General features: G+C 49.8%; 1 protein-coding gene across 1 annotated transcript in view; it reads right to left on the bottom strand.

The window, feature by feature from the left end:
* Positions 1 to 501: 501 nt before the first annotated feature.
* The window catches only part of KCNK12 (potassium two pore domain channel subfamily K member 12), a 50607-nt gene continuing 31360 nt past the window's right edge, over positions 502 to 19748 (bottom strand). Inside the window, exon 2 of the mRNA XM_068987908.1 lies at positions 502 to 1403. Coding sequence (XP_068844009.1) covers positions 502 to 1403 — 902 coding nt within the window. The remainder of the gene's footprint in view (positions 1404 to 19748) is intronic.

Below are 19748 nucleotides of genomic sequence, written 5' to 3'. Positions count from 1 at the left end.
ACCCCCACCTGTCATAACTGTGACTATATCATTTCTGACGACCAGAAGGAAGCTGCTAGGCTGGGCCAGGATTCTAAATGCTGCGGAGGTAATTCAGAGCCATGGAAAGTTGCACCATATGCTTTGGGGTTGCCAGCTGCTTATGTGCATTGAGGCGGGGTTTAGTGCCAGTCTGCAAAACTCAGGGGCAGCACTCCCCTGGCTGCCGTGTGCACCAGGCGAGGGTCTGGGGTGCCACTTTTTCTCTCCCTGGAGGAGAATCTGCTGGGGACCACGGTTCTCCAAGAAGGGGACCCACAAGAATAACAGGCTCCCCCAAAACCTGCCCTTGATAACATCAGGCCTGGCCAAATAGTATTTCTTTAAAAAAAAAATTTTTTTTTTTTTGGTTTCATTTTATTGGATAAAGGTTAAGAAAGCGCCAGCGTCTGAGAGGAGAGCAAACGCCGCCCGGCTGCACGCCAACCTGCTTGGGGGTCCGTGGCGCGACAGGTTGCGCGTCTACCTGGAGGCGCTGGTCTCGGCCAGGCGGTTGTTCATGATGCCCAGCGCGCCCACGCCGCCTGAGAAGCCGTTCTGGCGCGTGTTGACGCACACGCTGCGCGGATAGCCGTTGGCCGTCTCCGACAGCTGCTTCTGCAGCAGCGCCAGCGACACCTTGTTGGAGGCCGTGAGGTCGCGCATGGAGATGAGCTCTCCCGACAGGCGGCGGCCCTCGGCGTCGCTGTCGCGGGCCGCGGGGTCGGCGCCGAGTGCGGCCAGCCGGCGGCGCAGCCGGGAGCCCGGGGTGATGGCGTTGCGCCGGGCCAGGGGCGCGCCGGGCGCGGGGCAGCAGCGCGCGCAGCAGCGGCAGCTCAGCTTGCGCAGCATCCAGTTGAGCACCTGCTTGATGAGGATGGAGATGACGTTGAAGAGCGAGTAGATGCAGCACACGCCGAGCAGGATGAAGAGGAAGTTGCCCAGGCGGTAGAGCCCCTGGTTCCGGTAGGCGGCGTGCTGGCTGCTCACTAGGTCCCCGAAGCCGATAGTGCTGAAGGTGACGAAGCAGAAGTAGAGCGAGTCCACGTAGTCCCAGCCCTCCACGCTGGTGTACATGGCCGAGGCGCAGCAGGACAGCAGCACGGCGAACAGGCCCAGGATCAGCAGCACGTGGTACACCGAAGGCTTCCAGCCTGCCAGGCAGTCGGCCTCCGAGAGCGCGGAGCCGCGGCGGAAGGTGGCGGGCAGCAAGCCGCTTCGGCGCAGCTGGCGCTCCCGGCAGGCGCGCATGATGAAGGCCAGCAGGGAGATGATGCGCTCCAGGAAGAGGTTGAAGAACAGGATGGTCCCGGCGCAGCCGAACAGCCCGTAGGCGATGAGGAAGGCCTTCCCGCCCACTGTGGCGGGGGTGGTCATGCCGAAACCTGTGGGGACAGAGCAGGGGTCAGCGCGATCCTGGCTGGACAGGTGGTCCCCACCCGGCACGGTGCAGTTGTATTCAGGTGTTGACATGGCTCTTACCTGAGTGGGATCACTCAACGGGAGGAGAAACAGTGCCAAGACGTTTCTCTCCCTTGGTGGCACCAGATATGGTTCCTAAGTCTGGACAACCCCTAAACTGATGGAGGATACATGACTCCTCTTCTGGGGGAATCTATAAATCAATGCCAGTGGGGTGAGAGAGTCACTAGGAAAGACCCATCACAACACACAAAACAGCTGCACAGGGGAGGATACTGAGATACCCACAAATCACACGTGTCACCTGTTCTCTCACAACTCAAACCGTTTTTTTTTTTAATGTACCAGTGGCACACTTGGGCCTTGTTAGGACAGAATTCCATAAAGGCTTCATTTGATAGAATTGCTGGGGACCAGGTATATTGTATTTAGTCCAGGTAGCTATATTTGGTGGTCTCTGAGAAGGGGTTTATGAAACTGACAAAGGATTGTTTGAGAATGAGTCCCCAACTTTCAGAGAGTGAGTGTGTCTCTGCATTGGACATCAGCTCTTTCTCACCCAAGGACCACCATCAATCACCCTTGCTCCACTTGTAGCTAAGGGAAAGGTTTCTGCCCAGCTGGGTCCTGTGCTGCTGTGTGTCTGGAGTGGCTTTTATCCTGAGAGGTCTGCTCTACGCCTGGGCAGTGGCTTAGTGCTTTGAACTCTTATAATTAAGTCTTAATTTACCCACTTGTTCAAAGCACAGTCTTGAAGGGAGTTTATCGACTGATTGCTGCAGAAGGCTTGGCTTCCCGCCAGGTTGCTTGGCCCATGCTGGCCAGGGTCCTACAGAGCGGCAGCTCTGCTCCTCCACCGTGAGCTCAGCCAGCTGCCAGCTGTGATGTCTTTGTGGGACCCATGGCTACCTGACTCTGGTTATGGGAGGGGATGTTATCCCTTAGCATGAAGATCCACTGCTGCTTGGAGTCTGAGCTGAAAACACGTCATCAGAGCAGCACGGTAGCACCTATCAAGACCTCTGCAGCTGAAGTTCAGGGGCATCCCTGTTTAATGCATGCCCAAGGTCAAGAGGTCTCCCTCTGCCTTGTTAGTGGGGTAAGGCCAGCTCTGGGGAAGGGGTGGCTTAACTATTTCCCTGAAAAACCTTGAAGTTAGTTTTTTCTTTTTTTTTTAGAATGATCCCTTAAATGTGTATGCTAATCATTTTCTAGAATCCTTGGAGGAAATGCCCCATTGCCTGACATTGTCTTCATCTTATGCTTAATGACTCAACTTAGGAGAAAATCTTATAGTGATACCTCTGTTGAAGATGGATTATGTCCCTAGGGTCAGAATTTGGCTAATAAAAGTGTGAAAAAAAACAAACTAGAAGTGTAACCAGGAGTTCAAAACGAAGAATTTTACTATACTTTAAAGTCAAACTCAAGTTTCTGAATTCATAAAGAACTCAACTCTGAATCAGTATGACTATATGTGGAATGGGAGTGTTTGTATTTGTCTCTGTGTGAATTTATAAAAAAAATCCTATTAATAGATTGATAACCCAAGTGTCCACCAGCCTAACTAATTCATGGTCAATTCATACAAGAAAATACTATACAGCAAAGAAAAAGCAAAGACCACTGCTACCTGCAACATGAATGAACCTCACAAAAAGAATGTTAAAAGAAACTGGACACAAAAGAAGTATTCCATTGGCATAAAATTCAAAGCCAGGCAAAACCAAACTACAGTACCTTTTTAGGGATGCATATTTGATTGGTAAAATTACAAGGGAAATTGAGATAAAAGTCAGAATTGGAGTTTGCTCTAGGGGTGGCAGGGCAGGGTGAATGGAAGGGGACCCAGGGAGACTCTGGAGTACTGGAAATGATCTATTGATCTAAGTGGTGGTTGCATGAGTGTTCGTTGTATAATAACTTTTCAAACTATGTGTTTTAGGAGCTTTTTTACTCTCACAATAAGAAAAACCTCAAAATGCCTAGACATTTAGGAACTATGAGAGACCTTAATTCTGGTCTACCTGTCACTGTATAGAGGAGGGAGCAGGGGTTGAGGGCACATGACCTACGGCTCATGGGGGACAGGTGCCATACTTGTGTCCTGGCTTCTCGCCTGGTGCTTAGACCATCATACACAACACTGCTGCTACTCAGGAAGGGAAAACAACGCCTCTGGTTGGGGGATCACTTGGCTGAGTTCCTAAAGAAATGAGAAATGCTGAGCCTGGAATATTAATACTATGCCTAAGAGAATACTGAATGTGATTTTCCTGTTGTTTAGAATTTTCAGCTAAAAGTTTAGCGTGGCATGTAATATATTAGCCCTCATTATAAAGAGAAGTTTTAAATATTTATTTATTTGGCTGTGCTGAGTCCAAGTTGTGACATGCAGGATCTAGTTCCCAGACCAGGGATCAAACCCGGGCCCCCTCCATTGGGAACTTGAAGTCTTAGCCACTGAACCACCAGGGAAGCCCATAAAGAGAAGTTTTAAATACGTCTACATTGTATCTAGTAAGTCAGCAAAATAGGGTGACCAGTAACCCGCACCACCCACTTCCAGGCTATACAGAAAGACTAGAAAGTACCCAGGGATAATGGGAGATGGCCTTGAAATAGGAGGGTGCTGTGGCATTCCCCAAGTCAAGAGATGGTGGGGGTGGGATTGGTCAAGAGAACATCAGGCTGCAGCAGGGGCAGCCTGGCAGCTCGTTAGTGGATGCTCGCTGAACTGCAGACACTTGTACACTCACCCTGGAGCACTGGAGCAGAGCGTGGTGAGGGTTCTGGGAGAGTCAGAGGTGTCTCCTGGAATCTGACCCTGTGCTGGACAGTTCCCTGGGCCAAAGGCTGACTGGTGCAACTCACACAGGCAGGGGCAGGAAGAGGGCACTAGTGGGAGCAGTCTGCTGCCCTGGCAGTCTCCTAGGGCATCCTGCGCCAGGGACGGGGGAGAGTGACAGGGGTCCAGTGAACCCTGCAGCCAAATCTGAAGAGACTGCCCAGGAGGGCTGCCTGCTGGATCATGGGGGCCTGAGGGACAGAGGACAGGTGAGCATGCAGTGCAGTCATAGGAAGCATCACCCACTCAAGGGAAGGTGCAGGGCGGTGGTGCCTGTGTTTGGGGGGATCACCAAAGACCCATCTGGGCTCCATGAAAAGGTATGCCTGTCCTAACAGTGGGCGTTGCGATGCAGCCATAAGGCCAACCCCTACTGGCTCATTCCTTTTCCAGCAAACACTGAGGACCTGGTTGGCAGGCCTTGTGCTAGGCTCAGGGCTTTGGTGGAAAACCAGACAGACGCCCTCACGGATGACCTAGGCTGCCTTCTTGGAGGTTTTACACAGCTCCCCACTTGACCCTCTGCTGTCAGCGGCTCACCCCTGGACAAGGGCAGAGCTTTTCCCTGCTGCCTCCACGCAGGGGCTGGGCCAGACTGGGTCTGAGGTCTCCTCGTGGCTATGACTCTAGGCCCCAAATGACGTCAAATGCATGACTGGCTATGGCACTTTCTGCTGAAAATGAAGAGGACAGGCAGGTAGGAGTTTCCCTGACATCAGAGGACACCCAGCGCCAGGGTCCCTCTCACTGGCCTTTTCCTGAGGTCTGGCCTGCATGCCCACTTCACCTCCCTTTGCGTTCCTGCAGACCCACTGTCAGCTCAGCTCCAGAGACAGGGTGGAGGGGGCACGGTCCACCCTCCTTCCCCATCAACACCAAGAGGCTCAGAGTTCTGGGGGCACTGAGGGGGGTAGGGTCAGTGCCTGGTGCTGCTGCCTAGCCAGATGTTCCCACAATGGAAGAACAGTCCGCCCAAACCCTGGCAATCTGTGGGGAGCTAAGCTGGCTCTGCAGAAGGGCCTTGAAGCTTCAGCCAGAGAAAAGGCAAATCCAACCACCCAGAGAATTCCCCCTTCCCCCACTCACACTCTGCAGAGGCGGAATCTGTCCCCGGGTTCGCACCAAGCCTGCTGTTTTGTTTATGCCACAATTGATCTGCCATCCCAGTTTGCAGAGAGCAGACACTTGAGGGCTTTATTATGCCACTTTGACAAAAGCTGTGAAGTTCATTCCCACAGTCTGTCTGGTGCCGCCTTCGCAAATGGGACCCCAGTGACAGGGCCTCTGGAGTTCAGCTCTGAGAGCCTGGAAGTGAGATGGGGAGGCCAGCACTGATCTGTCTCAGGCCCTGGGTGGCAGCCTCTGTGCTGGGCACTGGACATGTCCTCTCATCCGGTCCCCTCAACCATCCTGAGAGGGACCCATCATCAACCACAACAGTGCAGGCAAGGGCATGGGCTGAGTGATATACTCAGCAAGTTACTGTTTGTAAGTGGCTGAACTGCCTATGGTGACCTTTTTCACTGCACCAAATGGGACATTTGGGTCCATCATCTGGGGCAACTTTCCCCACTAGTTCTGCAGTGTCATCTTGGTGGAAGGGAAATACAATTTATAGTCTAATCTGAGATACTTGACAGCAAATAATTACCCCAGGACAATAGCTGTAAGCCACAGTGAATCCAAGCAACTAGAATGCATGATTAAAATGCAGATTCCAAGGCAGGTCCCATTCCAGAGACTTATTTAGAATGGCCCAGAACTCTGCATTTTAACAAATGTCCCCTGATGATTCTAATGTGAATGGGCTAAAGCGCTTCCTTTAAGAAACAATACAATACTCTACTGACGATCCTACTGGTTGGAATTTGCCCAATTTCAAATATTTTGATTTAAATTCCCTAAAACTTTTTTTTTCAGCTTTATTGAGTTGTAGTTGACATATAAACCTGTAAGATATTTAATATATACATCATAATGATTTGTTGGTTTAAATTTCAAGTAACATAAAGCCCTTGTTGTGGACATTGCAGCTATCTCCTTTAACCACCACCCCACCTCCCACTCCTGAAATACAGCAGCCAGGCCCCTTGAAGAACTGACCCAACAGCCAGGGGTGGGCTCCATTAGTCTAGTCCAATCTGGAAAATCCAGTCCCTTACTATAACTGGTTGGAGGATGGATGGGCCTAAGCCAATCAGTGTGGGGCATTTTCATGGCTACAGGGTTTGGCTCAGGGATGTGACCCCATTCAGACCAATCCGATGAGAGGAGAGTTTCTCTGATAGTTTCTGGGTCAAATGTTTCTCACTTTTAAGAGTGCTGCCCTGGGTATGGAGGGAGGAGGAGGTGGCCCCAGGAGTGGGTTGGTGGCTCCATGAGGAGCCAGCGTAGATGAAGCAGACACTGCAGAGGGCTCAGTCACGGCATCCTGAAAGCCCTAATGAACTGTCCAGTCAAGCGGGCCAGGCTGTCTGGCCTACCTTTGGGCTTCCAGTTACATGAACCCATAAATTCCTTTTCCTGCCGAAGCCTTCTGTCATGTGCAACCAAACACACTCCAGCTGGTGCCAGTGGTTAGTTCAGTTCAGTTGCTTGGTCATGTCCAACTCTTTGCGACCCCATGAATTGCAGTATGCCAGGCCTCCCTGTCCATCACCAACTCCTGGAGTTCACTCAAACTCACGTCCATCAAGTCAGTCATGCCATCCAGCCATCTCATCCTCTGTCGTCCCCTTTTCCTCCTGCCCTCAATCCCTCCCAGCATCAGGGTCTTTTCCAATGAGTCAACTCTTTGCATGAGGTGGCCAAAGTACTGGAGTTTCAGCTTTAGCATCATTCCTTCCAAAGAAATCCCAGGGCTGATCTCCTTTAGAATGGACTGGTTGGATCTCCTTGCAGTCCAGGGACCCTCAAGAGTCTTCTCCAACACCACAGTTCAAAAGCATCAATTCTTTGGCACTCAGCTTTCTTCACAGTCCAACTTTCACATCCATACATGGCTACTGGAAAAACCATAGCCTTGACTAGATGGACCTTTGTTGGCAAAGTAATGTCTCTGCTTTTGAATATGCTATCTAGGTTGGTCATAACTTTCCTTCCAAGGAGTAAGCGTCTTTTAATTTCATGGCTGCAGTCACTGTCTGCAGTGATTTTGGAGCCCCCCAAAATAAAGTCTAACACTGTTTCCACAGTTTCCCCATCTATTTCCAATGGTTAAGGGCCTGGTTAAACATCCAGGGTCAAGGAAACAGTACCAGACTTGAACTCAAAGCTTTGACTTCTGTTGTAGCCCCTATCAGCCAAGCGACTGAAGCAAGTCACTATCACTACTCCTCTGAACTATTTCTTCATCTGTAAAATGCCGAGCTCTTGATATGAACCCTCTCTGAACTGTAATATAGCCTGCCAATGGGTGTTGCTCAAGATGAGACAGTAGACTTAACGGAAGGTGGAGAGAATTCCCATGATTTAAAAAACAGCTTAAAATGAAACAAGTTTATTTACTGTGGGACTTTTCAGAGTGCTCACTGTGTTAATATGAAACCATGAGGGCTATGCTAATACAGTCCAGTGTTCCTCAAACATAAGCCATTGACTGTAGAATATATTTAGTCACCTCGAGTGACCTGAGTATTTCAAAAAGTAATCTTCAGGAAATGCCATACTTTATGCTCATGAAAAACTAAGGATGAGACATTTAAAAACATTTGTGAGGATTTCCCACGTTTTAAAAAAGTCACTGCAACACTGCAGTGCCTTTGCAGTGCCTGGCATGTAGAACGCGCTGGGCCAAGTTTGTTGAGTGAATGCACTGCCTGTCACTCTGCTTGTTTGGAGTAGTGATTCTCAGAGTCAGTTATCTAGGACCAACCTGGAATCTTACCAGATTCTGAGGTGGCGTTCATTATTCCAAATTTCTAACCTGGCTCCAGGTGAGGCCACCGCAACTGGTCAGTGAACCTTATTTTGAGCACCAAGCACAGATGACTTAGAATTAACTTTGTGGGGCTGTCTCCACAATGAGTTTGGGAACCCCTTGGGAGCAGGGACCATTATATCAGCAATTTGGAAATATAGATTATATAGGCTGCTCAGGTTTGAATCCTAGCTCCACTAGGATTTGTCTTTGAGCAAATTAATTAATGTTTCTGTGCCTCCATTTTCTCATCTGTGAAGTGGAGATGATAATATTTGCATTTTTGTATTAAACTGAGTCAATATATCTAAAACACTTAGGATAGTGCCTACCTAGCATATTGTGCTATGCTGTGCTCAGCCGTTTCAGTTGTGTCTGACTCTGCGACCCTGTGGACTGAAACCCACCAGGGTCCTCTGTCCATGGGATTCTCCAGGCAAGAATACCAGAGCCAGTTGCCATGCCCTCTTCCAAGGGATCCTCCCGACCCAGAGATGGAACCAGTGTTTCCTGCGTCTCCTGCATTGTTGGCAGATTCTTTACTGCTGAGCCACTGCGGAAGCCCTTGCCTAGCACATTAATAAGCACTTAGTAAAGTCTTCTTTCTATTCTCCACAGTGGACAAGGGAATCATGTATAAATTAGGCACTGATAGTTATTTGTTGATTGAATAATTGAAAATAAAAATTTCAAGAACCTCTCAAGGATGAGAGTTAAATATCAGGGAGAATGAGAAAGCTGAGGTCAGGGGATCAGTGGGCAGAGGAGGGGAAAAAACCCATTAGGACTCGTCAGATAAAATATAGGACTCCCAGATAAACATGAATTTCAGATAAACAAATGAACTTTTTAGTGTAAGAACATCCCAAACATTGCATGGGCCATATTTACACTTAAAAAGATTCATTGTGTTTCTGAAATTCATATTTAACTGGGAGTTCTGTATTTTTATCTGCTAAATCTGGCAGCCCTACCCATGGCCTACTTGTCTGCTGGGCACACTTCTCTGGGAAGCATCTCCCAACACCCCCCTCTCCTGGGATCCTTCCTGACTGCTGGAGGAGGGGTAACAGGCTCACTTTAACACTCAAGGGGCCTAAAGCTCACACACAGCTGGGCCTTGCCCAAGGCCAGGCCAGCAGCCTCTTCCAGCATCTCTCCCTTTCCAAACAGGAAACAGTGGGAGATGTGGGGTGGGCTGTGGGGCAGAGGCTGGAGCAGCCTTCAGGCTGCTCTGTGGTTGGAGCTGACACTAACTTGGGGAGAAGGCAGGAAGCACATGGTCACGCTCCGTGGAGGCGGGCTGGACACTTGAGAGATGAAACTTAAGACTCACATAAGCCCCGGGTCCGGAACCTCGAGGCTGCCCATGTCATCCTCTCCAAGTCCCTCTCCTGAGAAGGACAGCCAAGCAGCCTGCCCAAACCTTCTGGGAGGGTTGAGAATGAAAGGAAGGCTGGAATAAGGTATTAAAGCATTTAGTGAGGAGTGGAAACATGGGATATGTGATAATTACATTATCATATACTAGCTGATATGTATTGAGCTCTCACTCTTTCTAAGCACTGTGCCAAAGCTTCATGGAAATCAATGCATCCATTCTCACAATTCAGTGAGGCACTGGGTGTCATTCATCCTAATTCATAGCTTTTTCCCTCAAGTTTTAACACCCCTGAAATCAGGATGCACCTTACAATCGATGACTTTATTTGGCAGCATTCAAAATTCTTAATAGTATACGTTATTGGTGTATCTATAATTGATGGTGTCTTAGATTTGATGAACTATAGTGGGAATTATTATCATTCCCATTTGTGAGATTAGTAAACTGAGCCACACTTAATAAAGACACTTAGGTTATATAACTTGCACAGATCACAGAGCAAGCAAGTGGCAGAGCCCAGTGTGAAACCAGAGGAAGGAGTTTGCGTTGCGCTAAGAGAGAGTCAAACGCACGAGAGTTCAGACAAAAGAGACGTAGGCTGGTTTTGGTTAGAGCAGCAGTTCTTAACTCTGGCTTCAAAGTGGAATCGCCTGGGAAATTTGAATTAGTCCCCAGAGCAGCACAGGTCAGAAGCAGGTCAGAAGCAGAAGCAGGTGTTCTCCTGCAGTGACTGAGAGAGTCTTATGGAGGAAGAGGTATTCATGTTTAGTCTTGAAGCATGGATGGGACTTCGAGAAAGAGGAAGTTAGAGACCTGGTGTGCCCTGCTGGGAGAGCGGTGTGCATGGGGCTGGGGTAAGCGGCTGGGTCCAGCCTGGCTGGCTCCCATGTGCAGCTTGGTGTCCGGCCCACAGACAGCGTTCAAGAACTCTTGCTGATGGAGTGAGTGGACCTGAGGCAGAAGGAGGAGGGCAAGGCTGGGGACCCTCCTGTCCACCTTGTACTCAGGCTGAACTTGCAGGAGCTCTGTGGCAGTGAGAGTATCACCTGACACCTCTAGAAGCTTCTTCATCATCTGGGCGTGGCATCCAGCAACATGTCTGGCCTTGTACAACAGAAACTCACAAACTCTGACACACTTGATTTCGGCTTTGGAGAAGGTGGTACCTCCCCCCAGCGCAGGGACCAGAGCCTGAAGCCAGAGGGGATGTTGACACTCACTTGGGACAGCTGAGGACACGGTGGCCCCATGAGGTGAAGGGACAGCAAGTTAGTGGTGGAGTTGTCTTGGGTGTATGTACAGTAGAAACCCACAAACTCTGGAAACATCAAGCTCAGTGAGCTTCCCTTCCTAAGCCTGCCAACATTGGCTTTCTTGGAGAGCTGAGGGCAGGGGCTGTGGTGTCAAGCTCTGGCGCCTCCACTTGCTAATGGGCCGACGGGGACACGTTATTCTCTCTCTAAAAATCGCCTGATGACCGCCTACCTCGTGAGGTTGCTGTGAAGAGTAGATGAGGAGGTGGTTCCCTCGTGCCTCCCACGGTGCCTAGAACGTGGCAGGCACTCAAGAAGCTGCAAGCTTAACTGGGAAGCACACGGGCGAGGCTGGCCCTCACATCACAGCTGAAGAGCTGCAGGTGGAAGCAGGGCCCAGCTGAAGTACGACTAGGCATTTCAGCGGCAGGGAAAAGCCCCCGTACACACACCCAAGACGACTCCACCACTAACTTACTGTCCGTTCACTTCACCGGGCCTCCGTGTCCTCAGCCATCCCGGGTGAGTGGCAACATCCCCTCTGGGCTGGCTTCAGGCTCTGGTCCCCATGCTGGGGGGGAGGCACCACCTTTTCCAATCCTGAAATCAAGTGTGTTAGTGGAGGGAAGGGGTTGATCCTGGAAAGTGGGCCTGTGGTGGAAAAGCTGACACTCTGGGCGTGACATTTGCTGGCACTTGTGTGCATGTGCGTGCGTGCTCAGTCGTGTTTGACTCTTTGCAACCTCATGGACTGTCGCCTGCCAGGCTCCTCTGTCCGTGGTATTTCCCAGGCAAGAATACTGAAGTGGGTTACCATTTCATCCTCCAGGGGATCTTCCCAACCCAGGGATTGACCCTGTGCCTCTTGTGTCTTCTGTACTGGCAGACGGGTTCTTCACCAGCTGAGCCACCAGGGAAGCCCACTAGTATTTGAGGATGTGTCTAAATTGTAAACCAGATGGAAGGCTCCCTGCAGGCTCAGTGCTGGTGAGGGCTTGGCGCCACAGCAGGGCGTGGGGCTGGCCTCATGCTGGAAGCTCCCTGTGTGCATGTGCTGAGATGCTCACTTGTATCTGACTCTTTGCGACCCCATGGACCACGCCAGACTCCTCTGTCCCTCAGATTTCTCCAGGCAAGAATACTGGAGTGGGTTGCCATGCCCTCCTCCAGAGGATCTTCCTGACCAAGGGATCGAACTCCCATCTCTTATGTCTCCTGCATTGGCAGGCAGGTTCTTTACCACTAGCACCACCTAAGAAGCTCCCTGACTCAGGACAAAGAGGCAACACAGAAGAACACAAATCCCGAGGAGAAAGTGGGTCCTCTCACACTCCTGTTCGTTTTTGCTTGTTCTTTGGGGGCCTTTGGGATGATCTTTGCTGAAAGCAGGGGGTGTGTGGGGATGGCTGAGAGGGTCTGGGGCTTACAAAAATAGGCTGAACCCCACAGGCTGCAGACCATAGATTTTTAACATTAGAAAAGTTTCAGTAATCTGGGAGTGATGGACACCGTGACCCCAAGAGTCGGCTTTGAAACTCAGTGCTGTTTCTCTTGCCCGTGGGGCTAATTGAACCTGCCCCCACCATGCGCTTCATCTGTGGGATTAAGGTTTTTCTCTCCTCACCAAAAATCATTCAGCAAAATGAGTTATTAAAAGCTGGTTAACTACGCCTGCCTCCGGGACGCTCCCGCTTAACAGCCTCTCCTGGGGAGCAGCTGTCAAGCTGGGGCTTCGGAGCTGGAGGGAAGATGACTCATTTACATAGAGCCCATCCTCTGTCCTGCCCCCCTAGATCTGTCCCTGTCTCTCTGATGACTAATCCTTTCCAGGGATGAGCTCACCACCCCTCCTGCCCACCACAAAAAGAGCAGAGCCCAGAATTTAGCCTCAGCCCAGAACTGCAGGATAAGACTGACTCCAAGGCCAGGGAATACAGGAACAGAAGTCTGGCTAACAACAGCCGGAGGTGGGGCAGTGAGGTGAGGAAAGCCCTGAAGCCCACACAGCCCCAGCCTTACTCCCCTGAACCTCAGGGTCCCCACGCAGGGCTGTGGTGAGGCACAGGCCACCCCTCAGAAGGGCGAGTAGACCCACTGTGGGGAGAAGGCAGGTCCCTCCACCCAGAAGTGTCCATACACCGTCAACTGAATCACACTTCACTGCCAATCCTAGATGAGAGAGGTGCAGATTCTTTTAAAGGGAACCTGTGGTAGTTCCTGTTAAACTGTCCTCTCACGCGCACAGTTCCAGTTCCTCCTAGTTAATTCAGTTTTTATTCACCTGGAGAAGCATATCCTCCTCCCTGCCCATGCAGCCCCGAGCCACATTTGAGGGGGGCCTCTGCACCCAGGCTGAGGGGAGACACGAGGAAGGGGCTGCTTCCCGGGGCTCTGAGTCCATCTCGCTGACTCTGGTTCCCAAACCTGGCCACCTCCCCACACCTCTCCTCACAGAAGGCGGCCTGCCTGGCTGCCCAGAGGAGGAACCAAGCCAAGAAACCACGAGAAAAGCAAACTGCACCTAAAGTTGCAGCCAGGTCCAGCTGCTGTGTACAGTGGAGCGGGTCCCCGGGGAACCGTAGGTATGCCACCCTGGCCCGCTGACATGACCCCTTGCCTCAGGCTGGTAAACCACCATGAATGTCTGTTAGGGCCTAGCTGGGTCAGGAGGGCCCAAACCTGTGGCCCCTGCACTGAGGCTAAGTAGGGAGGGGTGCATCCTTCTCCAGATGGGGTGGGGGCCGTCCCAGCTGCACATTCAGCTCTCGGCTGCCCTGCAGGGAAGGGAGGTTGATCCCTGACTCACAGGAAGGCAGGGTGGAGCGGTGGATGTCTGGAGCCTATTCTATGCCCCGCGCTCTGCTGGTGCTATCACAGATACGTCCCCAGAGCAGCTCCTGGTTGTGGTGGGGGAGTGTGTGACTTCTGGTCATTATTCAAGTGTGGAAACCAGGGCTCAGAGAAGTAAAATAGTACCTGAAAGAACACCCCCAGCACTCAGGCCTCAAGCCCCACATTTACAACTCTTTCCATTCCGCCTCTTAAAGGCCTGACTCGGCCTTTGGTCTGGAGACTGTGGCTGTGAATTTGCTTTGAAACGTGCAATCATACCTACCATGCAGAAGGTCTGGCTGTGGCCAGAATGCCTGCCCTGGGCCTATGGCGTGAATCCGTACCAGATCCCAAGCAACGAGAGACAGGGGCCAGGGCACAGAGGTGTTGAGGACCTTGCTGAAGGTCACAGAAATTCCAACTCAGGCCCGCCGACTCCAAATCCCACTTTCCTTCCTTGTCACCTTGTTTTAACCCTCGCCCCATTTGCACAGAGAGGGCCTGATGACTTGGGACCAGATTCCTGGTTTTCTGGAAATATTCTGTCCCTGTCCATTCTGAACTTTGTCCCAGACCCAATGCACTGAAGCACACCTCTGCTCAGATCTCTCTCCTGCTTATATTGCAATGAACTCCCAAGTGATAGGAAGATCCAGAATTTCTTAGACTTAGATTCAAGGCCCCGATTAACTTTTCTAGCATCATCTCTCTTTGAACCTTCTTCTTCAGGGGCATAGGTTCCCTCACTGATCCATACACACACATTTTCATTTACCAGGTAATTACTAAAATCCTGCTTCATAACGGACACCACACCATGGGGATGTGAAGTGAGCAAGGAGGGCAGAATCCCAGCTTGAAAGAAGCTGGCGCCTAGCAAGCATACCATGAACACTCCCTCCTTCGTGCCTTTGTGCCCCCTGTTTCCCATCTCTGAAAGCCTGCGATGACTTCTCTCCTTTTCTGTTCACCTGCCTGAATCCCATTCATCACCGGGCAGCACTTAGCGCTCATCGGGCATTTAATTATGTGCTACTCTTGATGGCCTCTGTACTATTGACTATGGTCCTGGAATATCATTTCATCTTGTGTGTTTCTGTGTTGCCTTGCCAATGAGGATGTGGCCTATGTCTTAGGTTTCTTCTCATCCTTCATAATGCAAGGGCAGAAACGGCAGTTTGTCTGGTGACCACCAGTAGGTTCTGTACCAGAAATGTGATTTCAATCTTCATTTTAGTTAATCTACCTAACATGTTTTTGAGACCTGCCATGTGCCAGGCATGGGGGTGGAGAAGAATACTCAGATGTACAATATTGCCCATACCCTGCTGCCAAAGGTCACCAGGAACACACCTGCAGCTCAAGAAAATGGAATCTATTGACTCATAGTAACAGAAGAGACTATGTATCATGGGGTTCTGGGGTACTCATTTAGGATTTGGCCTTGAGTCAGGTGACTAAGGGAGGACTCAAGAAAGCAGGGCTTTGCTCTGAACTAGATGCCATCAAAGCAGGAAACAGGATAAGTCTAGGCTTGAATATCTTGATAATTGTTACCTAGAAAGGGGGAATAATGGAGGAAAGCCAAAGCTGTGATTGATAAATAGCAGTTGCTCATGTTAACCTGATGGGGGTGTTTGGTCATTTCTGTGGTTTGGATGATGTTGTTACTTGGTCTGTGTTCAGACATGATATTGGTGAGTGGTTTGATTTTTAATCTCACTCCACCCTGGCCACAAGGTGGCCTTGGCTGCTGTAGATGTCCTGGGAAAGTGCTTATGGTCAAGGTCCAAATCCCATCCCCACACCATGTTGCTGAACTGTGAGTTCCAGTTTAGCTCCTGACTCTCAGAGGTTGCCTTTGTCTTTCTCAAAACAGTTCTGCTCTAAGTGTTCCATAGATGCTCTTTCTTTATTTAATTCCTTCCAAGTTTCCCAGTATATTGGCTGTATGTGTGTACGCATGTGTGCCCACACATGTATTTAATTCCACAGGTGAAACACACATCTGGATTGTGAACATATGGGCAATTTTTACTTCCATCTTCTTCTGTAACAGTGGTTTAGTCACTAAGTCGTGTCTGACTCTTGTGACCCTGTGGACTATAGCCCACCAGGCTCCCCTGTCCATGGGTTTTCCCAGGCAAGCATACTGGAATGGGTTGCCATTTCCTTCTCCAGGAAATCTCCTTGACCCAGGTCTCAAACCCGAGTCTCCTGCATTGCTTTTATAAATATTTCACATTTCCTTGTGGTACAAATGTGGTTCAAAAGTATGGCTACTTTCGAAACCATAACTTTTTTCCCAACAAGCACTGTTTTTTTAAAAATGATAAATAAAAATGAAGAAGACCCACGTTTTCAAGAGAATAACCATGATACCTTATAAAAATAACAACATGGGAGACATCATGGGATGCCAGGAACCACAGAAAAGATCTGAGTGGGCTTCCTAGAGAAGCAATAAAGATGAGTTAGCCAAGCAGGTGGAGGCAATGCGAGACAGTCTTGGAGGTCTGGGTTGGAACATCTGTTCAAGGGTCATGTGGGGAAGACTTCCCAGGAAGCGTGTACAGTATGAGAATGGGGCCCCTGGAGAAGGGGCTGGAGAAGGAGGCTTTCATTCAGTCAACAAATAGTGACTGAGGGCCCACTATCTATCAGGCCCTTGGGCTTTATAAATGATCCAGACAGACAAAGCACCCTGTCCTCACAAGGCTTACATTTCAGCATGGAATATGGATACTAAACTGTGAGCGTACTGTGCAAGTAAACTGCATGGTATACTAGAAAGTGGCAGTGTTATGGAAAGGAGAAGAAAAGAGTTGGCTGAGTGGGTGGAGAGAGCCTGGGGGAGGGAGGAGGCGGTTTGTGGTACTAAGTGGGGTAGGTCAGCACAGGCCTCATTGAGGAATTAACATCTAATGAAGAACTGGAAGGACGTGACATCTACAGTAAGGGTGTTCCAGGCCAATCAACAGCCAGAGGCAAGGAGATGGGGGTAGGGGAGAAAGGAAGAGGGAAAAATAGAGGAAACACAGAACAAAGAGACTGGTCATCAAATCTCTTATGGACACTCTCAGGACAAAGTTTCAGTTACAGAAATGCCCCAGAATATGAAAAAAAAAACCTATCACTCTCATTTTATTATTATTATTATTTTTTTAATATTCATTTAGTTGGCTATACTGGGTCTTAATTGCAGCATGCAAGATGTTTAGTTGTGGCATGTGGGATCTAGTTCCCTGCTGCTGCTGCTAAGCTGCTGCTAAGTCACTTCAGTTGTGTCCGACTCTGTGTGACCCCATAGATAGCAGCCCACCAGGCTCCCCCGTCCCTGGGATTCTCCAGGCAAGAACACTGGAGTGGGTTGCCATTTCCTTCTCCAATGCATGAAAGTGAAACGTGAAAGTGAAGTCGCTCAGTCGTGTCCAACTCTCAGCGACCCCATGGACTGCAGCCTTCCAGGCTCCTCCGTCCATGGGATTTTCCAGGCAAGAGTACTGGAGTGGGGTGCCATTGCATTCTCCGCTAGTTCCCTGACCAGGGATCAAATCTGGGCCCCCTGCGTGGGGAGCTTGGAGTCTTAGCCACTGGACCACCAGGGAAGTCCCTCATCTGACTTTACCATGAGGGACAAAGAGATAAACAAGTGGTTTTATAAAAGAGGAAGAAATGCAATAAATATTCAACTAGATTCCAAGGGACATCTGAGATGCTGAATATAATTCTTTTTTTCCTATGAGCAGAACCTCCTGCCATGTTAGAAGGTATTAAGATGATAAGAATAACCATCAACATTTTTTAATATCTCTGGACAGTGTATAGAGCAAGTTTTTATGTCTTATCTCATATGGTCATCATGATAACCCAGGAAAGAATGTCATCACTGTCTCATTTTATAGATGAGGAAATTGAATCCCTGAGAGATAATGCGACATAAATGGCATGTGACCCCCTCGAGTCTGAGCCTGGCTCCTGCCTCTCAGCCCCATCTCTCAAGCCTATCATCTTTCAGTTATAACAAGGGAAATATTTGAGGGCATATCAGTTTATATTTTGAGTACAGTGTTAATATATGCTCAATCAATGTTTACCTACTAAAAATTTTACATGACAGTTATAAAAGAAAAGGCCAGTCTCTCTGGTTGCTGTGATGGGGATGTCTGAGGCAGCAGGTCAAAGAGTCCAGTTCAGAGGTATCAAACAGGTGGGGTTGCCCAGAGCACGACAGTAGCCCAAAGGGAGCAAAGGAACAGAGGCCAAAGAGAGGCCACAGATTTGGCAGAAGGCATGGAAACTAGAGGAGGAAGCAGGAGTGAGGGGGTGCTCAGAAACTTCCCAACAGCTCCCCTGGGCTTTGGCAACTAGGAGGAAGCTGGCTGTAGGTGTGAGGGGAGGGAGACAACCTCATGAATGCCAAACTGCAAGGGGCTGCCGAGGTGCTGAAGAGGGAAGAAACGAATGCAGGCCTTTGAAGCAGCGTATGAGGAAAGCTGGGACATCCACACCTGGGAAGGCCAAGACAGGCACTTCAGTTGCTTACCTCAGGGAGTGCTATGGACTGAATGTTTGTTTCCATCCATCAAATTTCATAGATTGAAATCCTAAACTCTAATGTGACGGTACTAGGAGGTGGGGCCTTTGAAAGGTGATCAGGTGAGGGTGGAGCCCTCGTGCATGGAATAAGCGCCCTCATAAGAGGGGCCCCGAGATCTCTCTTTATCTCTCTTTCTGCCATGTGAGGACACAGAGAGAAGGCGGCCATCTGCAAGCTAGGAATTGGCCCCTCACCAGACACCGAATCTGCCAGCACCTTGACTTTAGACTTGCCAGCCTCCAGAACTGTGAGAAAGAAATACTGTTTAAACTGCTTAGTCGGTGGCGTATTTGTTCTAGCAGCTTGAACGGACTAAGACAGGGAGGCTGAGTCAATTGCTAGGGTATCCAAGCACAGTGGTTAAAATCCCTGGCCTTGGAGTCAGAGATCTGGGCTGCACTTAGCGCCCAGTGCCCACTCAGAGCTCCTGGCCGTGTGTCCATGTCCTCATCTATGGAATGGAGACAGTATTACCTCACAGGACAGCCACAGGGATTGCATGGTGGCTCCCACGGGCAGCAGAGTGCTTGGCACAGAGTGAACACTCAGTAAATATGCTCATTATTAAGGTTACACACCCTGCAGAGGGCCAAGAAGGGAGAAGGCTGAGCTGGGCAGGCCTCTGTCTGGCGGAAAGCACAAATGATGGACCTAAATTTGCACAACTGCATGTCAGTTGTTGGGTTTTGCTTCTAAGGCATTTACTCCCTATCTTGGTCCACTTGGGCGTCTATAACACAACTCCACAGAGCAGACAGCTTATACGCACAGATACTGATATCTGACAGTTCTGGAGGCTGGAAGTCCAAGATCAAGTCACTGGCAGGTTCAGGTCTGCTGAGAGCCCTCTTCCTAGTTCACTGACAGCAGAGTTTTGCAGGGTCCTTGCATGGTAGAAGGGGCCAGGGAGCTCTCTTGGGCTTCTTTTATGAGAGTACTAATCCCGGTCATAAGGGCCCTGCCCTCATGAGCTGATCAGTTCCCAAAGCCCCCACCTCCTAACAACACCTTGGGGGTTAGGTTTTAACACACAAATGGGGGGGCACAAATACTCAGACCACAGCAGTGCCTCACACGTGTACTCACCTGGTCACTCACTTTTATAACACCATGAAGTGTGTACCCTGTGCCAGCCATGAGGTGCTTGCTGTGCCAAAGGGCTCAGTGTCTGGCCTGGGATGTGGGAGGGTACAATTACCCCATTAGGGGCTTGAATGATAGTCCAGAGACCTAACACAGTAAGTCCCCTCTTGTGGGAACTCCAAATGCCATTTCTATATTAAGTCAGATCATCAGAAAACAGCCACCATGGATCACAGTATCCCACCCCCCACAGAAATGCATTGACTGTTATTTAATGTTTTGCCTCATGCCTTTAGGAAGGGATGGTGGAAATATCCTTTTGAAGGCCATGTCTGTATCTTTTGCAAAACCACAGAAAAAAATGTCATTGCCCATGTCCCTTATTTAAA

Source organism: Capricornis sumatraensis, chromosome 1, assembly GCF_032405125.1.
Source record: "Capricornis sumatraensis isolate serow.1 chromosome 1, serow.2, whole genome shotgun sequence".
NCBI classification, from domain to species: Eukaryota; Metazoa; Chordata; class Mammalia; order Artiodactyla; family Bovidae; genus Capricornis; species Capricornis sumatraensis.
The sequence above is the reverse complement of the archived record's forward strand: the minus strand, read 5'-3'. Positions and strand labels throughout refer to the sequence as shown.